This window comes from Aulostomus chinensis, chromosome 2 (genome assembly GCF_037954235.1).
Source record: "Aulostomus chinensis isolate RoL2024-O1b breed Wild chromosome 2, RoL_Achi_v1.0, whole genome shotgun sequence".
Classification (NCBI taxonomy): domain Eukaryota; kingdom Metazoa; phylum Chordata; class Actinopteri; order Syngnathiformes; family Aulostomidae; genus Aulostomus; species Aulostomus chinensis.
Genome location: NC_141321.1, coordinates 17,117,892 through 17,139,008, shown reverse-complemented (window position 1 = coordinate 17,139,008; position 21,117 = coordinate 17,117,892). Strand labels below are relative to the sequence as shown.

The following is a 21,117-nucleotide window of genomic DNA, read 5'->3' as shown; positions in this document are numbered from 1 at the left end:
TAATTTAGCAGAAAGGTGGAAGAATGTCTCTTTTTTTTTTAGATTTAGTTGAAGTATTATAATGGAAATTAATATGAATATCCTCCACTGTAGAAAAACCAACACCTGAACCTTGAGCCCCCTTCCACCCACCCACACACACACACACATACACACACACACACACACACACACACACACACACACACACACACACACACACACACACACACACACGCAGTCCTAGAGTGTCTCCTGACAACCATATTTCTTTCTTTTGCCACTTCCTCTTAGCACAAGTATCCCAGGCGGTCTCCATAGCAACTCATGTCAGTTTTTGAAACACGGACAAAAGATACAGAGAGAGAAAAAAAAATGTGCAAGGATACACACACAAATAGTGCATGTGGGTGCACGTTAATTGATAGAAAATGCATAAAAATGCACAAATACACATGCAAACGGACACACACGCAAACGCACACACACACACAGCTACACACACACATATCTACCACGCCCATGAAAAACAAACATAGAACAGTAAAAGGACATTAAGACAGATTTGAGTGAGCTTTATCAAGTAATTTAATTTTAGAGTCATTTTCTTTCTTTCGTCCACAGTGGAATTTAACGTCAATGCCACCTTTCCTGTCATCATGATGTCACTAAGCCTTGACAAAAATGGCATTGTTACTGAATTTCTAAAATAGACACCGTCTAACGTCAGTTCCTCAATATCACAATTTTAATGATCACAGTGCATCCAAGGTAAGTCCCTTAATGACAAGATGTCTCGCTATGACAACGTCCTCGCTCACCTCCCTGGGGTCAGCGCAACTCTGTAGAACATTCAGTGGTGAGGGATCTGCCATCAGTCCCTCCTAACGCTTTTATTCTTTCTGGTCATGCAGGTGTGATGAATTTAGGTTGACCTGCAGACGATACCTGTTGAAGACTTGCAGTAGAACCTTTCTTCGGGTAACTTTTTAAAACGGAGGGGAGGAGGGGGTGATTGACAGATGGACAGCAAGAGTGAGGGAATGAGCAGAAATCTTGCCTCCACTGTGGAGCAGCGGATTGACAGATTGACTGTGTGTGTATTGCGTAGCAGTGGTCAAACCAGTGTGAAGACAACACCATTAAAACCAGCTTGTGTGTTTAGTAAGGAGGTGCAGAGGAGCCTGGAAAGAAGCTTTGTTTGGTACGTCGATCATGGCAGCTCTCTGACAGGGTTTTAGGCGTATCAGAGAACATGCGTGTAGCAGCTTATCTTTGTGTGTCCGTGTGTGTTTAGCCATATCGCTTTTGTACCTGCAAAACTTTTCCAATATGGACAGTGTCCAATCTGTGTGTGACTCATCCGATACATCATTCAGATGTAGCGTCTCTGCAGTGTCTGAGTCACCATGCAGCAGCGGTGACAGAGCGAGGGACAGCGGCAGGGAGGGAGAGCGAGAGAGCTGATAACAAAGGAGGCTGATATGACGAAAGGAAGATCATGACATTATCTTATCCTGTTCATCAGATTCTCTTCTGTAGCGGCACTCGGCTCACTCAAGACTGTTGTGTGGTCATGAGAGTGATCCTGGAGGTAGAGCCTTTGTGGATGTTTCTATATTTCCATAGATTTAACATCATCTGGCATCAATAAAACATCCTACGGTGCATTTCAGTAAAAGAGTTAAGATATGATGGACGGGTGTAGCAGCAGTATCAGAATATTTCATCAAGATGAGTGTCAGTCAACTGCTCCAAAGATATTTGCATGGTTGTTTTGCCAACAACAAGCAGAGAAGAAAGGAATTAAATAACTGGATTTTAGACCCCTACTTTTTATTACGAATTAATCAGTGAAAAATACAATGTGATCAGTCAGGATGGAACAAACAGAATTTGTCGCTGAGCTCTTGTGTTTTCACGTGAAATATGAAGCTGCACATTTTCTTCATCGCCTCTCCAAATCAAATGGCAGAGGCAGCGTCTCCTGTGTGTTTGGACTGATTTGTTTATTGCCCATTGCTTCTCTCCCACACACTCGTCCCAAGGTGTCGGCTCTCACAGGCTCAGCTCTTAAAGGCACAGTTCATCTATATTTTATCACTGCAATAACACAAAACAAAATCCATTAGCTGGGGGCAAATGTGTACTGTTCACTTCTCATTAGAAATGACGACAGGAAGTCCATAATGATGAGAGAAAAGATTGACTGTATAGTTTTCAGTTGCATAGCACATGTGTGGCTGCCACTGTTGATAGGAAGTAATTGGCCTGCAATTGTATTGCAATTTCCAACCTTAATGGGTAAATTGCAGGGTGTCAGTAGGAGCTTGGTGTCATGACGTTCACACCTGCAATTATGGCAGATTGTTAAACATGTGAGTATAATAGGCTTGCTGAGTTTTTTTTTCAGCTAACAGCTGTCAGGGTTGTTGTTATCAAGTGATATTTGAAGAAAATTGATTTATCACGGAGTATGCTGTTGCAGCAGGTAGTGTGTGCAGAGCAGTGTCTGCAAACAGAACAAAAGGGCAGGCGGTGATCGCATCTCTCTCACGCTCTATCAGATGTTAATGAACTCAGATGGACAAGTCTTGGTGGTTGTGTGAAACCTATAAACTATATAGGCTGTGTGTTTGAGTGCGAGTGATGTAAGTCAACATGATTATACTGTAGGTGAACATTTTTGTACATTTTGTACTTATTTATATGTACTTGTATACATATGATAACTGTATGAGGACTATTCAGAAATGCAATGTCAAATAATACTGTAAGTCAATATTAATAATACATTTTTTAATGCATTTTGTTGTTTGTATTTCCTCCGACCCCATTAGACAAGAAAGCGCTTCCCCCATCTCTCACTTTTTAATGAGATTTAGTGTGCGTGTGTGTGTGTGTGAGAGAGTGAGAGATGTGTGTGTGTGTGTGTGTGAGAGAGAGAGAGAGAGAGAGAGAGAGAGAGAGAAAGAGTGAATGAGTGTGTGTGTGTGTGTGTGTCGCCCCACCGTGAAGCCATCAGGCAAGAGGACAAAAGGAGGCCTGATGCCTGGATTTGGGAAATACCCCCTCCCCAAACACTACACACGCACACACACGCACGCACGCATGCACGCACTCACACACACACACACACACACACACACACACACACACACACACACACACATACACCCTTGGCTCCCATCTGGTGACAGGGCATTAGAGGCACACACACAGGTGCCTTAGCTGCATTAATGAAGAACCCCCCTTCTGTTCTGTATCTTCAGTAGGACATCTACTTGAACTGCTGAACTGTTTTTGGTTTTTGTCTGTATCCTAATGTTTAACTGCCAAACATTTCAAGGAAGAGAAAAGAATAGCAACAAGTCATTTCTTGTTGCCCAAACACAGTTTCCATTAGGTGATTGCAATGTTTTTAGACCCAAAGGTGAAAAATGCTGAAGATCTTTAGAAAAGTCATCAATGACTCATTCCCAGATTTGGTCCTTGCACCCCTCCAGACAAGAATGGAGGATGATGGAGGAACTTGTGAAAGAACCAGCCGCTTCCTTCAAGTATTTTAGATCAACTGTGTGCTTGTGATTCATCTTCTAGAGAGTCATCTGCATGACTGAGGGGGGAAACTAGAGGACAAAAAAAGACAAGATTATGAAAAAGACATTCTGTCTCCACGTGGACGCTGCGCACACTCTTTCAGGTACACTCGCAAAATGTTGCATCATGTGCTTTAAGTGTCTTTCTGTGTGTGATCTTGAAGGGGGCTTGATGAATGAGAGTTTCTGACTTCCTAATATTAGAGTACCTCACCCCAGAGTCTCCCCCTTGACGAGGCTATGACGCACTTCCTGACAAGGTGGCATGAGGAAACTGCGTATGAGGAGCGGATAGGGAGGGAGTTGGGGGGGGGGGGCAGCTAAATATATACCAGCTGGTTTGGCATGTGCATTCAATCATGCTTCCTGACTCGTGCAGGAGGAGGATCCTGCTGCTGCTTTCCAAGCCAATCGCTGTGGATCCAGCAAGCATGTAGAAGTGGGATGTATAGAACAGGCTGATTTAAGGTCTGCCATTCCATGATGCCATGCTGTATTTTATCTGACTCCTGCATCTCTACGTGGTGGACACGCCCATGGTGGTGTTACTTCACACAGCAGCATAGACAGCTCACGTGTGCACTGAGAAAGAACAATACAACTGGCTAACCCGAAACAAAGATATCTTAAATGAAGCAACTCATATAATTCTGTTGGTAATTAATAAAGTTGCAAGAGGGAGGAGTAATATCCTATCAATCATTAATGATTTAAATATTTGTCATTTGTCCTGCTGGGGTTTGAGTCGATATCCTCTCTGACGCCATTTACTTTCTCATCATCCTCTGAATGGCTCAGAGGTGCTGGAGGCGCTGCAGTGTGCAAATCAGGGGCTTATTTATGAGCCATATTGGGCTCAAGCACAACATGAGCACAACCCTCAAGTCATTAAAGAGTGATTTTAGTAGTGATCTACTTCCACTCCTCACACAGACACACACAGACACACACACACAGACACACACACACACACACACACACACACACACACACACACACACACACACACACACACACACACACACACACCCTTAGCTCCCTTGAGGCAATGGAAACACCTGCCCCCCACCCACATCTGAGCAGCCATTTAAGACGCTGAACATATGTGCACGCCATCCCTCAATTTAGCATTCGTGCTGTCAGACACCTACATTCTATATTTGTCTATGCGATGCCTACGAATATGAAAACTTCTCAAAACCAAGCAAACATTTAAATATAGGCAGGATGGCGTCACACACCAGCACAGACACTTCCATTTATACACAGACAGCAAAGCTTCTTTTTTTTTTTTTTTCAACTGTTTATCAAGATATCCATGAAGCTGGGTGGGTTGGGTTGGGGTGGGGCTGGGGGGGTAAGGTTTGTGTTATAAGTGGATTGACAGTCACAGAGGGTTATGGGTCACCTCCCTTGCTTGCACCAGGACAGGATGACGGTTCTGGCTGGTTGATTGTGAGAAAATACCACTTAGGGTCACTGGTGACACATTTATTGAGCCTGTCAAATTAACAAATGCAATGAGCTGAGGTCACACACACACACACACACACACACACACACACACACACACACACACACACAGAATAGAGAGCATGTTTTTAATATCACCTGATCCAGACGTTGCACATCAATCAAACCCTGATCTCTGTGTCACCTTGGGATTTCAAAAGCTCCTGATTTGTTTGACGTCAGCAGTGTTAGAAAAGAGAAGGGGCCCTGAATTTTGTCTCACCAGTGCTGTACTACACAGAGCAGAAATAACAAATCTCAAAATAGAAATTTAGCAGACATGAACAGACAGCCAGAGTACATATTTTTTATGATGGTATCGATTGCATTAGACAAACATTCATTACTCTATTTGTGTCTTTTAATATTTGTGTCAAATATTTTTGAACACAAATACCTTTCTGTCAAAAATGTGTTGTTGACATTTACTTTTGGAGCAGGATCTTTGAGAGGAATCTGACTCTAGAAGATAGATGCTAAACTTGTCCGTTTTCAGTCTCTGTCCTTGGTTCAAATCTGAGTTTATGACAGGAATGTACAAGCAGGATTTGTGACATCACGACCGTCCCAGAAGCCAATCGTGTTCCAGTATGCAAGTTATTGAAGTGTGACATTGAGAGAGGTCAAAGAAGGAGACATCTTAGATAAGAATGACTACTTGCATCTTAGAACAAAAAACTTTTTACGTTAAACTGATTTTGGCTCATTATACAAGTTGGAATGAGTTACATTAAAGTCTCCCTCCAGTCATAAGTGTGTTTTTGTCCTTTTTCTTTTCTACTGAATGTCTGAGCTTCACTGTGTAGAATCTTGTATCTGCAGAGTTTGACAGTGGAGGACTGTTTTAACATTCATTAGTGAAAGAGTAAATCTGCTCTGTGCTCAGTGACTGTCTGACTTAAACAGGCATGATCCATGACATCACCGATAATTTGGTGGCTGATCTCTCCCCAAAAGTCAGACACGGACATGGACTTCATAGAGAAGTGGGAGACATCAAGAAATTCTTGATAAGATCACATTTTTTTTACTAATAAGTATGAAAGATACATCAGACATAAAGAGAATTTCTTTTTGCCTTTTTCTTTTGGAATTAATGACCTGTTTCATTGTAATTTTCTGTTACTGGTCGCTTTATTTCATGAAAGGCAGTTGAGTCTTGTCTTTGAGTTGATAATCAGACAGACACGGATGACGATAATGCAGAAGAAGAATTCCGGTGTGTCTTTGGTATCTCCTGTGTGTGTGAGAGCTGTGTTGGTGGAGGAAAGGGGTCGGCTCCTTTGTCGAAATAACACTCCCAAATAGCTCAATAAGCGCTCCTCCTCCCTCTCATCTCCATTAAGAGGTTAGAACAGTCAATAGGTCCAGCCGACCACTAGGGAATGACCCCATTGATTTCACAAACAGGCAAAGGAGGGCAGCCATTAACTCTGCACTTCCTATGGCCTTGGAGAAGCAGCTAGAGCTCCCTGTTGAAAACCTCACAGTAAATACAAACCGAATGATCCCACATCACTAAACGACATCCTGTTCATCTCTCTTCGTTCATTTGTAGGAATCAACTTGTCTGATGGCAGAAATATGATATACATGTTACTGAAATTACACAGCATCATCTGTGACAGACCTTATATAACAGCAGGACCGACCAGTCACATGAATCAATCATGTGACATTAGCCATCATTACATCCTGAATATAAGCAGCCCATTAAATGTAGAATAGCGTTGTTTATCTGAGCTTCCCCACAAAGAGAAAAAAAAAACACCTTGAAGCCCAGAAGTCACCACACCAGGTTTTGTTGTTGGTTTGAAGCTTTGAGTACTTGAAATAAGTAAAAGTTTAAAACATATATACAGTAAACTGCTCCAGATGATCCTCTGCAGAAGTTTGTCCACTCTTAATTAAAATGTTTCTTTATTCATGCACATTTTCTGAGCAAGTTCTCTTGCTAAATAGCATGGAAAGTCCACAAAACACAACCAGGTCAACTACATCTGCTCAGGAAGATGGAGTATTACAATTAAAAGCTGCTGAACAGCTACTAATGAAGCTTGCAGGAAGGTTTTATCCACGCCCCTGCTGGCATCATAAGGTCCACCAAGGATTTAATTTCCAACTTTCATATTTGCTGATAATCATCATATGACTGTAGATTTTCTGGACCAGCAGAGTCAAGAGGTGATATAATGTTGGCCATGCAGTATTCTGAAAATACCAGAACTTAAAAGTATGCGGTATGTTTTTTTTTCTTGGCCAGATCATATGTTTTGCCTCCATGAGGTGAATGTTAAGACGATCTGCTAGGTAGCTGTCAAGTTCAATTCAAATGTAAACTGGATAAAAGGCACACACAAAAAAAAGTGTGTGGTGGTCAATACAAACACGGGACACACAGAGATTGGTTTACTTTGTTTTGTTTTTTTTATCAAAAAAAGATGTAGAGTATTTCATTTGGACATCACCTCTCAATGAACAAGGCAACAGAAGCCATACAGTAGAATCACACTTTAACTTCAGAGGCACAAAAACAGGAAACTTTTACTACTTCAGATCAAACATTTGTCATTTTTGTTAATGTAGAATCAGGTTTCATCCTTGTGGAGGAATATCGGGTAATGAAATGAAATCAGGAGAGGGAGGACAGAGGGAGGGACACACGTGGTTCAGTAGAGACGACAGAGGTCCAGCCACTTGATGAGCATCAATCCAACTAAAAACTGAGAATGAGAGAGCAAGAGAGAGAGAGAGACAGACAGACAGACAGAGAGGAAGAACACAGCTGTACACAGTCCTTAAGGACCACACCGAAAACAAAAACTGAAGAAGAAGAAGAAGAAGAAGAGCATCCGCTTTCAACAGAGCTCGTTGTATCATTCTCATCTGGTGAGCAGCCCCGTCACAAACCCTTTGCATCTTTATGCTGTCAAAGACGTTTGTGCTGGACTCTATTACTATATTTTATACATATATTTCATTGTTGTTTTTTTTATCTTTACAAGTATGTGTGTTCATTTTCCACGTTATCACAAAAAACACGACGTTTGAACAAATGCATAAAAAACAGTTACATAATGACTGTTGATGGTGCGTGACGTCTGACTAGAACTGTTACTATGGATTTATTGCTTTGTACACTGAGTAATGTTCGATGCCGCTTGCACGCTGGCTGGGTGGGGGGTCAGCGTACAGACCTTTACTGGTTTAAAAAAAAAAACAACCTCCAGCTAAAACCCAGCTCAGCTCTTCACCTTTGGTTAATTGTGCAAAGAAATTGAAGCATCAGTAACAGTTTCTGAGACAAGGACAAATACATTTGAAAATGGATCAAATAAAATATAAAAAGTCATACTACAAATGTTTCACTTTGTTCCATGCATAAATACACATCCACACACATCTATATCGTGAAACGCCGACACACAGTATGGTCCATATAGATGACAAGTGAGGAATTCAACAAAGTTGGCCCCTTTAGATCTTGACAGCACAAGTGCGAGTATGTGAGGATGAAACTGATTCCAGAGTTGGACCATGTCTGCTTCTTGATATTCAGGAGTCTGAAACACGTTTTTCAATACCAGACACAACTCCAATCAATCAAATGTCTCATTCTGCAATAAGAAATGGACAAATTGCACATATTTGGGATCACCCTTCTCCTGCCATATACAACTTCTGTTTTACTGGATTTCATCTTAAATATTGATATCTATAATAAATGTCCCAATACTCTTCAGAGTTCACTAATGTTCGCTTCATCTTCCATCCATCATGTTGTGTAATATCTGAAACTCACCCTCTATAACTTTATACTTACTTGAAATCTTTTATCCTCCTACAGTATTTTTGTGCTGACTGATACTGACGGGCTAATTTGTACTTTAAAACAGTCTCTGCATTGCACAAACCCTTCAATGACTCCTGCATGACCACGAATCTCTTTGTCTTTAATAAATCTGCAAACTCTTACTGACCTTAGAGTTAATAACTCCATCCGGGAGGTTTTGTGATCAGCAAAAAAACAAACTAAGTGTAAGGCTGATTTTCACTAAACTTGTTGGAGGCGAGTAGCATGAGCCAAAAAAACTGAGGCAGATTTGTTTATCTTAGATTGAACTGGCTTTTTTTTTTTTCCACTGGGTTTGGCTGAGGTCACCCTGGGAGAAGTACTAGCTCTCCAAGTGTCCTCTAGTTCTTATATGTGTTTTATTCCTTGTGCTATCAGGTTGTCGGTGAAGTTTAATTGTGACGATTCCCTCACTCCTGCAGTTCATCGCTGTGATGTTGGTTTGCTAACGGCCAGCTCTCCTCTGCAGAGGCACCATGTTACAAAATGGATCACACACAACAAACATTAGAGAGAGACACGTCCACCTTTTACGCAGCGTAAGCAATCACAAGTCATTATGTCACTCATTAAATCTCTACACCAGGTCACGTTTATGTTCACACACAGAGAAGCCGGTGGGAAAACAATGGTGTTGTGCATTAGAAGGACAGACTACTCTGAGTGCATTCAGGGGCAATACGGTACAATCTCTATGGACAGTGTCAGTTAACAAAGCTGTGCGGGGACGTGTGTATACTCTGTAACGGCTGGCTCGTTATTGGACATTTTACTGTAACAAGAACCAGTTAATCAGATAAATAAAGGATCGGCTGGGATGGGTTGCTCCTCTGTAACCCTGCAGGCCTCAGCTGATGGTATGAAAATGTTCACGTTTAAACACAGTTCCACTCTAAATAAATATCTCTATTATCCATATGCATAATAATACATTTACAGACTGCCAATTGTGTTACACCTCTATTAATTATTTTTATATATTTTAGTAGTTTTTACATTAACTTGATATTTTTTATTTTCTTTAGAATTTGTGCAAACAATACAACATTGGATTGTAGTTTTTCTTGTTTCTCATTTGTTGATATTTTTTTATGACTAAACTGCACACTCAAGGAAATAAGTCTACTTATGTGATTTGTATTTGGTCTAAGAGTAGCCCTCATCCTGCCTGTATCCATAGCCTCCTCCCTGTGCTTCTTCTTGGACGTACTGCTCTGTCTTCTCCCAGCCGGTAGCCCAGCCACCGTTCACCTGCGTAGTGGCACCGTATGACTTAGCGGTCCCACCGTAAGCACCGTAATTCTGAGTGATGTCACCCGTCTCTTCTGCCAGCTCGTCCTCCTCGATGAAGCCACACTTCTCCTCGCTGGTCAGTTCAGGGTCGGCCCACGGCTGCTTCTCTCCTGAAGCAAAGATCCCGTAGAACACTACGCCTCCGTAATGCACCATGGAGGCAATCAGGAACACGTACTGCCACTCCTCTCGACTCTGACGGAAGACAGGGTGTTGTTTGTTAAGGATTTAACAAGCCGGAGCCTGCCAGAGAAGTGGTCATTATCAACAGATCCTGCCTGGGCAGCCATCTTTAAAGTGATATCATCAAATGTTTGTCATGGCCCTTCACTGCTATCGTGCTTCCTCCCTTTTCCCTCACGTGTCTCTCCCGTGTCTGTGGTGTGGGTGCAGGGGCCGGTCGACACCTCTGTCCTGCTCTGTTACTCAGGTCTGAGTTGTTTCCGAGTCATTCTCCTGTTCCTTGCTCTTACATTTCTTCCTCTCTGTACCCAAGAGACCCTCGTCTTTCTGTCCACTCCACAGACGACTGCTTGCCCTGCTCAGCCCCTTGGACTCTTATTGCCTCCTTGAACTTTCGCTGGGTTTCGATGAAGTTTTCATTTTACCTGCTCCACCTCATATGCCTCTCTTTTTGGTCCTCCAGTAAAACTACAGCCACTTCCAGGAAAAGAAAACACTGCAATATGCCTTTTGCCTTTTCTGAAATCATATTTTAAAGTCTTATATACAGTATGATGGTTCTAAAACTTTTTAATGTCGTCTACCCCCATAAACTTTCAACTTTCAATTGCCTTCAGAGGCTAAAGAGCTGATCATTTCTACATTTGACCCTTTTGGAAGGATTTAATTTAATGCCACGTTTGGTGGCAAAAGCTCTTACCTTGTTTTTTGTCATAGCGCCAACAATCAGTGGACATACCATCCCGGACAGGGTTCCCACTCCATTAGAGATGCCCATGAGGATGCTGGCATAGCGGGGAGCGATATCCAGGTGATTGACATTGAAGCCTGTTTAAAAAATAAAAATAGACATAGTTATATGGCTGACATCACAGCATAAATGGTGACCATCTTGTTTCAGGAAGAGGCCACATAGCCTCCCTCTCCCCCATTCTGACTGGCTGAATGAGCGTCCTCGCCGGTTGCTGCACGCTGCCTGCCTGCCTGCCTGGCGAATCCCCTGGGACAGCTAGCACTGAATTATTAAAGATGCCAGGAGAAGGCTGAGGAACAACAGGGCAGGAATCCAATTCTGTCCACAGTCACAGACCTCTGCATCCTCCGTAACTAAGCATGAGGAGATCAGATGATTTTATGACTGAGAAGGTCTGACAGGTTTATTTGTGTAAATATGCAAAACATTCAAATCTTTTAAGTAAAACAGGAAATTATGATGGAAATTTTCCAAAAAAAAAATCGGACAAGAAAATTGATGCGATGAACATCAGTTCAGGCACGTGTAATTTGCTCTACTGCACCCTGTATTGATAGTTTGTGCAGCACCCATGGGTGTGGGGTGAGATTTTTTGAGACAACATATTGGGTGCTAAAGAGTGTTTTTTATTTTTCAACCATGAAGGAAGAGACTGGGGGCATCCCCAGAAGATCCACCCACACCCTGACTCTGCCTGTGACTAGCTACTTGGCACCTGGGGTCGTGACAGAACGCAGGGGGAAAAAAACAAGGAACACTTTGATGGAGGATTTTGAGAAGATACTACTTTTACAGCAGTGCAACAATGTTGACTGTATTTTTAGCATTACACATTTAAACAGATAAATTAATCATTGTTTCCATGATCCTGCAGATGATCGATACACACAAAGATTTGTTGATAACATCTGTGAGAAATCCGATTTCCTTCTTTGCCCTGTCATATTTACTGCATCCCTAGAACATATCTGTCACCTACATATAAAATTAGGCCACTATATGACGCTTGCATCTGGTCTTTTTTTTTTTTGATGACAGTTTTATTCTCTCAAAATTAGATCCCGGCTCCCAGAGATTGAAAGTGTGTCTTGCTTCTACTAACCTGATATAGCAAATCCACTGAAGCCCACTGCCAGCACCAGGAAGGAGATCGCCACCCCTTTACTGTGGGAATATCCTACCACCAGCAGTAACGTGGCCTCCATGCCAAATCCTAACAGAGAAAAACAGCGGGTTACACTCTCTCTCTCTCGCTCTCTCTCTCTCTCTCTCTCTCTCTCTCTCTCTCTCTCTCTCTCACACACACACACACACACACACACACACACAAAGCCCACAGGCTGCTGGCCATCACAGTACCAATTAAATTAAGCAAGATACATGGTGTGCACTTGATTACATCGGTGACAGATATGAAATCAATGCTCAGTGAGGCAACTTGGGTACACACATAGATTTTTTTCTAAAATATATATCTATATATGCAGTAATGAGCAAACCAGAAAGACCAGTGTGTATCTGAGACAGTAACACCCTGTAGCTGTGCAGGGACAGGTGTGAAAACTGATGCTTCATCCTCAGCCCAGACTTCTCACCTCCACAGTTCATGATTTTTCTGACAGTGGTTGTTGACAGGATGTTCTTGCTGCGCAGGTAGTCAGCCAGCTGGCCGCCGATGGGCACAATAATGGTCATCACCAAATGAGGCAGGGCGGACAGTATACCAACCTATGAGCACAGGGGAAAATCAACCATATCGGCTGTTTGATTTCAGGCTGTATAAGTGTTGTACCAAAGTAAGTAGAGTCAAAACTGATAGAGATTTTATTGAAAATGTATCGAAAATCAGTCATCGGTTGTTCTTTTTAATGTTATATCACCTGGATAATTGAGAATGAACCTACGGATGTCTATTATAACTGTTTCTTTTATTTAAATGTGCCACGTTTCAAAACATTTATATCGTGTGTGAACTGCTTTTGCCGTGTTACATAATGAATCAGGTTGTGCGATAAAGTTGAATTGATTTTGACTTTGCTAATGATTTAGTGCAAGAGCAAAGGGTCATATTTACATTCACCAAAAGTGGTCGCACTTCCAGTTGCTCATTGTTTGGACTCACCTTACTTATCTCAAAGCCAAACACCTCCTCGAAGTAAGCAGGCTGGCTGATGAGCAGCAGGTAAAAAGTCCAGCTCCTGCAGAAGTTGGCCACGATGATTGCATAGACAGGCATGGAGGTGAAGAACTTCCTCCAGGGGGTCTTGAATTTCTGTTGAGGATCAGAGCAATACATGTGTTACTTCCTTCATTTTTCTTGATTGGAATATGTGAAAAAAAGCATTTTGAAGTGAAGTAGCGGTTAACGATGTCCTCACCTCAGCAGGACCCATTAGCATGGCACTCTCTCCAATGCTCTCCTCGATGTAGCAGCGTTCCTCATCAGTGATGGACGGATGTTCAGCGGGACTCTCATAAGACACCAAGATCCAGAACATGTACCAGAAGATGCCAAAGCATCCTGCGTATCACAGACAGATACCATATCAGATGAATTGACCTCAGCAGTGACACAGTATTTGGCAGCCTGATCTTTCCAAAATGCCTGAGAGGATAACACCCAGACAGGGCAGCTAACTGTATCCAGTCCAGAGAGAAGGCAGGGGGTTATTTATTGACACACTGGGGGAGAAAATCAATGCACAGTCTGGCTGGTAAATCCATTTGACTTTTCATTGGACAACCAAACTGTTTATAATATAATACAATATTTCTAAAGCTATTTCCCAACCTCTTATCAGAGTGTTCTGTCATTTTCTAACATATAAACCTGCTGATAAAACAATCAATAGTACCGTAGACGTAGAACACGGAGGACCAGCCTGTATACTGGACCAGGATCCCAGCCAGAGGCATCGCGATCACAGCACCAGCATACGAGCCTGAGTCAGACAAAATGTTCAACAACCTTTTAGAATCCATTTTGATTCCATGCTGTAAATCCCAGTCTTATTAGGAACAAACACTCACCACAGAAGGAGATGGTGGCCAGACGACTCCTTTCAAGAGGAGGAGCCCACTTGCTCCAGATACCGTGACAGGCAGGGTAGGTGACACCCTACACAACACATAGCATCCATTTATGTTAGAGAAAAGCAGCTAGCAAAAGCTGGAAGACAAAAAGTGTGTTAGTACAAGAGGACACATTAAGGAGACTTGATGTTATTAATATGAAGAGATAGTTTTTAAGACATCAGTTAAAACCAATAGTAAGGGCAGTAAGCATTTGCTGTGTTCTGTGGGAGGTGTAATGCTGTCCTTTTGATATGACCCTAAACCAATGATGGTAACTTGAAAAAAAAACAACAAATTAACATCTCCACCATCGTAATTAACATGAACAAATTACACAATGAACTGTCCATGGAGCAAAGCAGCTAAGCAGCTATTAAACGCTCATCAGCCGCTAATTTGAACAAACTGAGCAGATGTAAAACACAACCTTTACACACTTTGTGAGGAGAGCAGTGTTCTACCCAGTCGAAGAGGGGAAAATCAGAGATAATAGTAATGTATTGGAGAAGGTTGTGCAATTGACCAATGGAGATCTAAACCTAAAAGCAAATAAGTGAATACTAAAAGATGTAAAAAGAAAAAAAGGAGGCACATTCTCACTTTTTCAAGTGGACAGGATAATACATTTTACATTTTCTGAGCCTATTATCAAGTAAGATGCATAGCATGTTAAAGACAAAATCTGTGTTATATGTTGTTTAATGATGCTCATCATCTGATAAGATTAGTTCAAAAACATTAAAACAAGATGAAGCAACATCTCTCAGACATGTTTGCCTTGTTAAAAACAATCTGGGCCTCATTTATGAAATATTCTTTTGCACAAATTTGTAAGGATTTTTTTAAACCTCAGTTCAGTTTTACAGAAGGGAAGAAAAGCCTGGTGTCTATTTGTAACATCATGCTAATGGATTTATATCATTACTGTCAATCACTCAAGCTTGCAAAGATTATATTATAAAAAAGGTACAAAATCGACTTCAGGAAGAAGGACTTAGCATCTAACCATCAGGCTTCACTTCCTATCTGCCTGCAAAGCTGTGCAGAAGAACATTTTACGAAAAGGCCCAATCATGTTTACTATATCGTCAGGCTTTATTGTGTATTATTTACAGCTTTTACTGGCTTCCTCTTTTATTTGTTTACAACAATGATATTTTCCATCACCATTAAACACAGCTGGCCAGTATTGGTGTTGTATTTCACTACATTGAAGACTCTGCATGTCAGCATGGCCCTTTTCGTCTATCTACACTCCACTGTTGTGAATAGAAGATCCTAACTAGGATCTGTGTCATCCCACAAACCCTCAGCTGTAGTGGTCTGGATCAATACAGTCCATCTCACATTCCCGGAAGCTGAGGATCTACAGCACTTTACCTTCTTTGCTTTGCTTTCGTGGGGAAAAAAAAAGATTATAAGTGCTTGTGGATTATGTCAAAGCTGCAGCTATTTATAAGCAGACTTTAGCTTTTATTCCTAGTTCATCCAAAGATGCTCTTACCTCCACCAGGCCTTGTAATATCCTGACAAAGATGACACACCCATAGTGGACGCGGGCAGCCGAGGGGATGAACATGTTGAGCGTAGAGGTGAGAACAATGGCTGCTCCGAACACCCTGAAAGTAATCACATTTATTTGAATAAACCTCTATTTCGGTAACAGAAAATCTTCTCATAATCATTTCCAATAATCATGTGATAATATAGCGTGAACAGATTGTACAATTCTCCTTCCTAAGACTAGAGGTTTTTCTTAGATATATATTTTTTACCCACAAATATCAGATATCATACAAAACGATGATGAAACATAGGGAATTTCACCTGAAAAATGTATTTCGCGTGCTCTGCGTTGATTGGGTCTCTGCAGATGACGTCACGGTGATGCATATTTTACGCAACAACGATCAGTCGCCTTTCGGGTTGACGCGTCTCACTGCTAAATCAACCCGCTCAAGTGGCGGTGACGAAATTGCGCGTGAAGAGTGACTCGGTTCCGTTTCAACGCCAGCAGCCTTTTTATTCCCGTTGTCCCCTGCAGGTATCGAACCTGTGTCCTCTGGATTTGTGGTTATTATTCAGTGTATCTGAGCACGTGCAAATAATTAAGGAGCGGGGGAAGCCATCAATAACACCACCGGGACGTTTCCCTCATTTCAGTCACCTGCTCCCGCCCCTTGCATCTGCGCGTGGGGGGCAAACCCTAATCCGGTTGGGTCACGTTTGGGCACGAGTCTATTGATGCGATTACGTCCGCGTGTCAATCAACAGGGCGGAGCAGACAATAGATAGATTGGAAACTGGACGTTAATCAGGCCACAACGATACATCGATCGTATTATTCATTAAATATTTAAGAGTTGGTATTAAAATCTGCGCCCATTATTTCTCCCGCCGTTTGCTAACCAATCGAACGAATGTTCGTTTTTATGACCGCGGGTTGAATATCAGGAGGGAGGGATCCTGAACTGGCAGTGCCGGTGTGACTAATGCTTCTGGCTTGAATACACGGGTCTGGCGTCCATGCCCCGAGAGAGCGACAGATTAGCCAGGGCCCCCTCCAGGGAGCTCATTAACAGGTGGCAGAGAGCCCTGACACCGGGGGCCGCGGGCCCGCAGCCCGGTGGCCTCCTGCAGCTCCTCGTCTCCCGGCTGCTGTTGCTGCTGCTTGTTTTGTCTTTATACAGACGGAATTCATTCAAATGATCATGACGCCCATTTTGCGCGTCTTTCATACTTTTATTCGCTCTTAATTTGAATTGACTCCACTCAGACTCTCGTGTTTATTTCTTTAAATAGAAGGAGGCGTAAGGAAGAGGGAGGAGGAATGAGGAGAGACAGAAACACACCAACTGTATCTTAAAAGGCAAAATTACTAAAAAAAAAAAAAAAAAAAAAAAAAAGGATGCCAGTGGTTCCCCAGCCAAGTGAACTCGACTGTTTAATTTATGGAGATTCGTGGAGGGAGCCGCCTACCTGTTTGCTGCCAGTCTGGAGGATATGTACCCTCCCGGGATTTGTGTCACAATGTAGCCCCAGAAAAAAGATCCATGGATCATTCCCACCGTCTCTGGATCCCAGTTGAATTTTGCTTTCTGGAGAATAATTAGAAAAAAAAAGAACAATGAAGATGAGCAAATCCCGACCTTGAACGCTGCAGAAAGGCCTCCGTTGGACTTCTGGGACGATATCATTTAATAATAACGAGCGTTTTGTGAATGGAAGGATACAAAACGTGGCCCAGGGCCTGTGCCGTTTTATTTTGATGCAATGACGTTTATGTGTCAAAGGAAGGCGCGTGTTCCTCAAGTGACTTGCAGGTATAAATACGAATAATCGGCCTAAACGCTGAAACGCCGTGACGATGAAGCAGATTCATAGTTTTTTGTTTGTTTGTTTTCTTTTTACAAAAACTCAGCCTTGATTTCAGGATGGTAGTTTTTTTGACCTTGAAAACATTTGCCATTGTTGCAATAAACAGCCACAAATTAGAAGACATGTCACGTTTTTACTGATGAAAGGCCTCAAAGAAGAAGATTTCACTGTCGGTGGATCGATAGACACTGGAAATCATTGTGTATCACTGTGCACGTCTGTCTCTAGACTCAGACTAGAGGGTCTGTCCAGGAATCCATTTTCTTTTTTCTTTTTTTTAGGGCCTGAGCCTGAAGGTACTTCAGGCGAAGACCCTATTATGTTTGCTCGGCAGAGCGACACATTAGCAGCACTAAAAACACTAATTTCTTTTTCTTTTTTTTTACACTCTGATAAAGCCGGACTCGTGCGTCTGGAGGCACGCTCGACGTGGGCTCTACGTCAGGGTTCTCTCTGCTGTTGCCACACCTCTTTGATGATGATCTTGCCGTTGTGGTGGACGGTGCTGTTATTAACCATGCCCACTATGGCTACGCCCAGGTTGCACCGGATACCGAAGGAGATGCAGAAGCCCAGGCCGCTCATGATGGCGATGATGTAGCGGCGCGGTAGACCGAAGCATTTGCAGTCGCAGAGCGGGGGCTTCTTCTCCGCGGCCTCCCGAGGCCGTCCATCCTCCGTCAGCTCGATCACCTCCCCGGTTTTCTGTCTCCTCTCTATCACCCTGCAAGGTAGAGTGTATGTAATGATATCAGAATCAGAATCGGAATCGGAATCGGAATACTTTGTTCATTCCTAAGGGAAATTCTGTTCTGACAGTGCGCCACTCAACAACAATAAACAGGGAATGAAAGAGAACAAGGCTATGCACATAGTGCACATAATGACAGAAAAGACAAGTGCAAAAGAGCAGTGTGCAAAAATAAGAACTACAGTAAGTGGGTCATTTACATGAATGAAGACAGTGCAGTGAGTATGCATGGTTGACAGTGCAATCAGAGAGATGTATTGTATTGTTTTATTGCCACTGGGAGAAAGGACCTCCTGTGGCGCTCAGTTTTTGAGGTGGGGGGTCTGAGTCTGTTGGTCCGTGTACTCCTGTGTTGGACCAGGAGCTGATGGACGGGGTGGGTGGTGTTGTCCAGGATGCTCCGTAGTTTCAGAAGCATCCTTCTCTCCATCACTGGCTCCAAGGAGTCCAGTTTCACCCCCACCACATCACCAGCTCTGCGGATGAGTTTATTGAGTCTGTTTGCGTCTGCATCTATAAATGTAATTATTCAACACAATTACCCCTCTATGCTAGAAGGCCATATCATATTTTTTGTTTGTTTTATTAGAGATGGACGCGTGTGATCATGTGACTATTTTGGGATTTTCATTTGAATTAAGAAAAGACACAAGTTGCTGTTTCAGGCTCCATCACCTGTCGGCTGTGCGGGTGTGAGGCCTCTGTCCTATAATTCCTCACAGCAGGAGATGAGATATTCCACCATAAGCACCGCAGTACTGAGCTGAGTCCACCAACCATTTGAAATGAGGAGAAAACTACATGAAACAATGAGTTTCTGAAGAGCCCTAAAAAAGGAAAGGTGAATATGTCCCCGTACCGCATTGCAGCATCACTTTTACACTCATTAGCATTCACAGGACCGAGCAGCAGCTCCAGTGCCCACACGCCAGTCTGAGGGTATTCCTCACAGTCTTCCCCTCACCCCCCCCCGCACCCCCAAGAAAAGTCACTTTAATTCACCACACCTTTTTTGTGGTGAATAATAAAAGAAATGAGAAGCATTCAAACCCAGCGCCTCTTAAAATGTAAAAAAAAGGCAAGTCTGATTGATTAAAGCGCAAAATAAAATCAAGAAGTGGAGTGAAATCATAGATCGGATTCATCCCCGAGGACACACACATCCTCCGCGGTTTAGTTATTTGTTTGTTTTTCTCAAATACACATTTAAACCTCCACCGATTCCCTTGTAATTGCATTTTAACTGCACGTTTTGAGAAATTATAATTATAGAAATAATTCCTCCCAGTTACTTGAGAGACAGGATGAAAGATGAGGTTAGTAGCCTCGGTGGGCCTACGGTGGGGCCTGGGCCCTTTGCTGGGCTGCAGACGGATTCTGTCCACAGCAGTAACAAAAAGACTCGTAAATCCACGCGGGTGCTGATAGATAATTTGGTTTTAAAAGCTTAAACACAATAACGTGTGAATGAAGGCCCCGTATATCAAGATGCGTGGATGATGTGCTTCCAAGGAACTGCCAATACCAACCCCCGCCCCCAACACACACTCACCCACACGCACATACAGATTCACACACACACACACACACACACACACATACGCGCGCGCGCAAGTTTGATTGCATAATTCTCACTTTTAGAGGCGTGACTACAGATCCCAGTAAGTTGTAAAAACTCTCGCCAGCAGCTGCTAAAATGCCAATAACATCCAGAAATCCCCTCCCAAATATCGGCCCTTACCTGTACATGTGGCCCAGGGTCTTCCCCGCAAATTCCTTCACCCCCGCCGCTGCTTTCATCTTCACGGACTCCATATCCAGTTGGTGTTTTCAGGCCTGTTTACTCAGTATTATTTACTGCGTGTTCGTCATGTTAAAGCGCAGGATAGCCGACCGCAGCGGTGACGCGGAAAAATAACCAGCCAAGTTAGGGTTTAAATGAGTCCAGAGAAGCGACGATCCACCTGACGGCTCTAGTTTTCACAGTGAAAGTGCTAAAGCGAAAACACCCTCTGGTGAAAGGGAAATCAAACGACCTGCGCGCCTTCCTCCACCACCGACTCCTCTCCTGCCTGGCGCACTGTCGCCGCGCCGAGTGCCATCATCGCCAAAAAAAAAAAAGAAAAAAAGAGAGGAATTGATAGCCGGCGTCGCAGAGAGATCCGCACGAGAGAGAAAAAACGGATATATTACAAAAGAGATAATTTGGAGAGCAGAAGTGGGTGTTTGGAGTTGCCCCGGTAAATCAAAGAGGGAGTGAGGTTATGGTGTCTCCTGTGGTGAGCGCAGGTTGGTCTGACGTCGTGTTCAGCACCGAGGTCAGCGACAGCAGCTCCGAGTCCCGCATCCGGCCAGCTGCTCAGCGCACAGCGAGGCCAAATCCACCTTCTCCATGTATTTATACCAGTATTTCCCCTCACTTATACCTCAAACCTTTACATGAAGAGGAGAGGAATTTATTCAAATGTAAAGTGCAATCAATACCTCAACGGGTGGGAATGTATGATTTATGAAGTATATTTTATTGTTATTTCATGATTGAAAGCAAAAAAACAAAAAACAAAAACAAAATCACACAAGGACAATAACCCCCTATATTGAAGATGTAGCTCCCGAAGGCGGTGCTATGGAAACCAGATGAGCGGGAGTGGCGCTTCCCTCCAACGTCCTCTCCTCAACGTAGGAATCCATCAATAATTCATGGGTCCCCCACATTTTCATCCCCCTCACAACCACTTCA

At 42.9% G+C, this 21,117-nt stretch overlaps 1 protein-coding gene across 1 annotated transcript; it reads right to left on the bottom strand.

Annotated features, from left to right (window-relative positions):
* Nucleotides 1-7,284: 7,284 nt before the first annotated feature.
* Nucleotides 7,285-20,712, bottom strand: slc17a6b (solute carrier family 17 member 6b). The gene is made up of 12 exons (XM_086181493.1): nt 20,119-20,712; nt 18,095-18,350; nt 17,228-17,346; nt 15,753-15,867; nt 14,204-14,291; nt 14,029-14,115; nt 13,552-13,694; nt 13,296-13,445; nt 12,769-12,901; nt 12,276-12,386; nt 11,120-11,247; nt 7,285-10,431 (listed from the first exon to the last, which is right to left on the bottom strand). The coding sequence occupies exons 1-12, from the start codon at nt 20,190-20,192 to the stop codon at nt 10,090-10,092; spliced, it is 1,746 nt and encodes a 581-aa protein (XP_086037619.1). The 5' UTR covers nt 20,193-20,712; the 3' UTR covers nt 7,285-10,089.
* Between the last annotated feature and the right edge of the window lie 405 nt (nt 20,713-21,117).